Source organism: Cherax quadricarinatus, chromosome 2 (genome assembly GCF_038502225.1).
Source record: "Cherax quadricarinatus isolate ZL_2023a chromosome 2, ASM3850222v1, whole genome shotgun sequence".
NCBI lineage: Eukaryota > Metazoa > Arthropoda > Malacostraca > Decapoda > Parastacidae > Cherax > Cherax quadricarinatus.
The window spans coordinates 41,348,164-41,354,163 of record NC_091293.1 but is presented as its reverse complement, the minus strand read 5'-3'; the positions used below and the strand labels follow the sequence as shown (position 1 = coordinate 41,354,163).

At 40.5% G+C, this 6,000-nt stretch overlaps 1 protein-coding gene across 2 annotated transcripts in view; it reads right to left on the bottom strand.

Moving 5' to 3' along the window:
• LOC128706601 (PR domain zinc finger protein 15) overlaps nt 1-6,000 on the bottom strand; it is a 132,752-nt gene that overhangs the window by 1,455 nt on the left and 125,297 nt on the right. For both annotated transcript variants that reach the window (XM_070087941.1, XM_070087931.1), the window contains one exon: nt 419-568. In XM_070087941.1, the coding sequence (XP_069944042.1) occupies nt 419-568 (150 nt within the window). The remainder of the gene's footprint in view (nt 1-418; nt 569-6,000) is intronic.

The window sequence follows — 6,000 nt, the reverse complement described above, 5'->3', positions numbered from 1 at the left end:
CAACAATAAAGCCAATACGAAAATATACAGCAAAATCAATGTTGTAAACCAAAAACACAGTTGCAGTTTTTTCCTCATTGTGTACTGCATGCTGCAGGATTTTTTTTATATGGTGCACACTTACCACATAGACCCATTCTCTCGTATCTAGGCCCAATTTACCGCTCACAGCTTATCTGAGTGAACTGAGCTCATGGTGTCATACAATGGGACCGACACTGGCTTCAAAGCTGTGACATAACAGGACCAACACCAAAAGGGTTAAAATAACTTACTTATCAGTTTAGCCTTCATGGCAAGTCCCATGATCTTACTAAGAGAGTGGTGAGAAAAAGGGACAGAATGAGTAATAGCTAAATATAAAAAAAATGCATGAAGATCTTCCCTATTTCAAATTGCAGGCATCATCTTAACTGACCTTCAAACAAAACTGGCATGTAAAATCTCCAGTGTGCTTGCGAAGATGTCGTAATAAGTACTGAGCCTTATGGAAATGTTTTGAACAGATTTGGCAGCCATGTGGACCTTCCACATGCTTAGTTGGGAGAGCAGATATCCTCTTGGTATTCTGTTGTAATATAAGGAAATAATTCTTAAATGGTGTTAATAAATTATGCAATACACGACATTATGAAATAAAAAAAAAATAAACACACACACTGTCTCCTACTGAGAAAGGGTGAGCCAAAAAAGGTAACATATTCACAATCACTTATTATTCGATAGCTGTCTTTCCAGGTGTGGACATTACAATTCAAATGACCCTTCAAACTGCAAAATCCCCACCCTTCCAAAAGAGTGCAGGTAATGTACTTCCTACTTCTACAGCATCTGCTCTAAGTTGATCACAGTCATAAACAAAAATATAGTACATACAGTCCAGTTAATGTGACAGAATACAGCTGAATTATTATGCACAATAGTGTCAGTCATAAACCCACTCTTAAGGTCTCTACACTGTTTCAGTATCACCCAAAGGCAAGTATAGGTCAACTTTTGAATTTTTTACCCAAAAAATTATAAATTTTTCATATATCTCAAATATAAGACTACTCTATTTTTTGAGGGACTCTAAAAGTATAAATACAGTAGAATGTTATATTACACAGTAGTTACATTCCTGAGAACGCCATGTTAGGTAAAACTGTGTTAGATAAACTGAAGAACTTATGGGAAAAATAGGGTTACGTTCATGGGAGCCCTCAAAAAGCCAAACAACTTTTTTTAAGACCAACAGATCTTACAAAAATAAAAGTGAATATGTAATTGTAGTTCACTGTCATCATATAGTATTGTGTTTTTACTGCTTAAGACTACAAAGCTGGTGTTTGTGGATGACTGTGAAGAGAGTGGAGATGCATGGTTTGGCCCTACTGGGCTGAGGTGTATGGTTGTTGGTTGTTGGCATAAGTGGATGGTAGAGGTTCTGGTACTAAAGTCGATGGATGCATTGGAGTGTGCATAAATAGATCTCTGGGCTCTTTTACCCTGGAGTACATTATACAGCTGACGGTATGGCATCATCAGCTGGTCTAGACTACATTTCAAAGCACTGTTTCTAGATTTGTCAGGTTCCTCTTCAGTGAAAAAGTCTGCAACTTTACCAATAATACAGAACTGCTCGCATAACTGCTGCAGTGTTAACTGTTTTTCTTCAGGTTCTTCTTCATCTTCTTTTGTTATGTGGCTCCCTTGTATCTGTGCATCAAGCTCTGCCAACATTTCCTCTGGACTCCTGTCTTCACCATCATCATCTTCTAAGAGCTTGTTCACATTTTCTTCATTCATATCTTCAAAACCATCACCTGGTAATCTCCTTGCTAGCTGAACAACTTCCTGAAGGCCATAACTTTTCCCAGCCTGCATTTAATGTTGATTGGGTCACCTCATTCCGTGCACTTCTAGCATAGCAAATGGCATCTGCAATATTAAATTTATTCCAAAAACTTGGTACTGCCAGGTTGGAGTCAGAGTCCATTGATGCAACTAGTTTTTTCATACCTTATTTTGTGTAGTTACACTTGAATGACCTAATAACTCCCCAAACCAGTGGTTGTATAAAAGATGTATTTGGAGGTAAAAATACAGTGGAACCTCAAATATCGAACTGCTCCCAACTTGACCAATTATGTAAGTGTATTTTTGTAAGTGCTTTTATAAGTGTATTTTTAAGGGTCTGAAATGAACTAATCTAATTTACATTATTCCTGATGGGAATAAATTCGTTCGGTAACGGCACTCGAGCAGCCGTCTGGAAAGAAGAAAGTTCGATACTTGAGGTTCCACTGCACAACTTTTACATGTGGGGTCACTTCGAGCAAAGCTCGTGACTGAGTACAGGAATTATCAAGAATGAAGAGAGCCTTAAATGCAATATTCTTGCTGTGCAGATATAACTTAACTTCAGGAATAAAGTGATGCTTAACCCTTTCAGGGTCCAAGGCCCAAATCTGGAGTCAGGCACCAGTGTCCAAGAATTTAAAAAAAAAATATTTGTTATTTTTTCTTATGAAATCGTAGAGAATCTTTTTGTGAAGGTAATAAAACAAAAAGTACGAAATTTGGTGGAAAATTGACGAAATTGTGCTCTCGCGAATTTTGATGTGTCAGCGATATTTACGAATCGGCTATTTTGCCGACTTTGACTCCCATTTTAGGCCAATTACATTATTCCAATCAACCAAATTCTTAGCTATTTCACTAGTATTACTTCTATTCTATCGATTGAGCACAAGAAATCGCCAAGTCAACTGTTTCAACTACAAAATAAAGTTATCGGAAATTGTTAATTTGGCCAATTTAACACAAAGTTCAAAATATTCCAATTTCAAAATAGGGTCCAGAATGAACAATGTAGGCATTCCTGGCACTAAACTAACATTTCCTCTGTTCATTAGTTATGTTTTGAGGCTTTACAAATAAATTCCATTTTGATTTTTTATTCACATAATGAATTTTTATTCACACCAAAAAATAGAAGATTTACTCTTATGCAATACTGTAATAATTGTATAAATATCATCACCATATTTGTGAATGTATATTAGACCCACCAGCTGACGTGTATTAGATGTGTGAGGTCGTTTGTTTACTCTTGAATATCGGCAAAAATTTAACATTTCCGCTACTTTGAGCTCAGTTTCAAGCCATTTCCAATGCTAAAACCAATCAAAATCATCTCTATATCTGTAATATGTCTTCCATTCTATCAAATGAGACCAAGAAATCGCAAATACAACTATAAAAAACATACGAAAAAACACTGCAAAGTTGCTGTTTTAATCGAAAAATCATGATTTAATTTTTTTCTCTCATTATACACAGTGTGCTGCAGGATCTGTTTTATGTGGTGCACACATACCACATAGATGTATTCTCTCATATCTAGGCCCAAATGTACCACTCACAGTTTATCAGAGTGAGCTGAGCTCATGGCGTAGATCTACGGTTTGGACCCTGAACGTAAAGCCATAGATCTACGGGACGGACCCTGAAAGGGTTAAACCAGTCAATAAATGTTTCCTCTGTCATCCATGCTGACTGGCTTGACCTCCAAATTACTGGTAAGGTGGTTTTATCTACACTTTTCAAAGCAGCACAAGGATTCTTTGAGCAGTAAATAGCCATGGGTTTACACTTGAAATCACCTGACGCATTTCCGCAAAGAAGCAAGGTGAAGTGATCCTTTGCTGCCTTGAAGTGCAGTGCACTTTTCCCTTGCTGACTGATATAAGTTCTTGTTACCATTTTCTTCCAAAAAACATTTGTCTCATCAGCATTAAACACCTAATGTGGCTCAGAGTAGGGACACCAAGCGGGCGAGTCACGCCTTCCGTGCTCTGCGAATATAAGTGTTTTTGAGGGCAACCCAAGTGTTCTGCAAGGGTTGCTAAGTGTGTTAGGGTAGTGAACAATCCTAGAAGTGATTTACAATCTGCCTGAGCCACATAAGTGTGGGGAGAGCCACAATTTTGTAAGTGATCTAGAAAGTAAAACGTGGTGGCGCAGTCAGAGCGGGCAGGCTAGTGTGGGTGGTAAGGCGATGTTGTCACGTGTCACCCAAGAAAGATAATAAAGTGAAAATCGTGTGACCAGTGAGAGAAATACAGTGAACAGGGTACATTATTAACGAGAAGAAATTGAGGTGGATCTACGCCAGGACGTCACATCGAGCTGGACAATCTATAGGCTGCTACAGCTGCATTGCAAGTACTGTATTCACCTATGAGTGGTTGTTTGGGTGTGGAGTTCCAGGTTCCACTTAACCACCAAGCTGATTGTGAATGGTCTCTCATAGCACGATAAAGAATAGGCACTCAAATATTCAATAAGGAATAGCAATTGGTAATCCATTGAACAAGGCGAGTAAGTTACTATAAGCTAGGTGGCAGGACAAGCATAAAGGAAAACATTGTAAGTAGGTGCGGGTCAAGTCCCAGGAGGGTGGGGGTCTGGTCACAAGAAGTTGTGGTCAGTCAAGGACCGCTGAGACTCCACATTACACTCCAACGCACAAGTCACCTACTTTTCAGACACATAATAAACCTATACAAAATTCCACACATAATTCCACACATAATTACACACACACACAGACACACACACACACACACACATATCCAGACTCACACATACACTCCCCCCCGCCCCACCTACATCTCACTCCTTCCCCTGATCCCACCCCTCCCTCTTTCACCCTCCCCCTCCCCACCTCTCCCTCCTTTCCCCTCTCCCTCTCCCACTCACCCACTGCTTCTCCCTCCTTCCCACTCCCCATATTTCCCCCTAAATCCCCCTCCCCACTCCTCCACCACATAGCCACAGTTCCTCCTCTACCTTCCCCCCCCCCACACTCTGACATACACACTACTAACATAACACACAAAATTACATAGGTTTCCCACTCTGAGGCAATCAGGATAAAACAAAAATGGTTTGCCAGAGAGCAGGAAGAAAAACCATGGGACAGGAGGAGGAAGCTGCAAAGGAAGATTGGGCAGCAGAGCTCATAAAAAGGGAACATGAATGGGAAAAGAAACTAGAAGAACTTAGCATGAGAATGGAAGAGAGGATAGATATGGAAAGCAGGAAGTGGGAGGTGCAAGTCAAAGCAGCAGAGGCTAGGATACAGAGTTAGGAAGAGGAACTGAAAAATCTGAAACAGCCTAAAGAACTAAAGAACATTTTGGGATTGACATCAGAAACTGCTACCTCAGTCACAAATAAGGGGACTGTAGGGAAAGAAGGAGCAAAACTACATGTAGAAGCTCTATCAGAGGAGACTGTAGTAAATGAAAGAGCTAAGCTATATGTGGAGGCCCTAACAGACCACAGCAGAGCCCAGGGAAAGCCGAGAAGGGAAAATGACAGGCCACTGAGCCCAAGTACATTAGCTAGTGAAACTGAAGAAAGGAAAGCTGCAATGGAGGAAATCAAATTGAATGAGGGGATACACAAGGATATGCAGTGGGAGAATGAAAGGGTGAGGTCAGTCTTTGTGTATGGGCTCCAGAAAATTGAAGGGGAAACATATGAAGCAAGAAAACAAGAGAAAAAAAAGCAATTGAAAGCATCATAAAAGTGATAGGAGAAGACGACATGACCCAGCTGGAAAATTTTCGGAGAATAGGGGGGTTTGTAGAAAAAAGAACCCGGCCAGTGAAAGTGACCTTCAAGGCAGAATCGACTCGGAACAGGATCCTGCAGGAAAAAGCACAATTAAGGAACATGCCGGCATACAGGAAGGTGTATCTCGACCACGACAGAACACAAGAAGAAAGGCAGAAACTGAGAGAGATGGTACAAAGGTGAAAGGAGGAAAGAGAGGGGATAGAGAAGAGACAGGAGATCCCAGACCCAGGAAGAAGATCAAATACAGCCTCCCTCACAACTTCCTATAGAAACCTCCCAACCAGGTCAACCCCAGTGCAACCAATCTAAACCAAAACACCCATGCCACATCCAATGCCCCCATCCACTGCATTACAAACTCCACCCCCA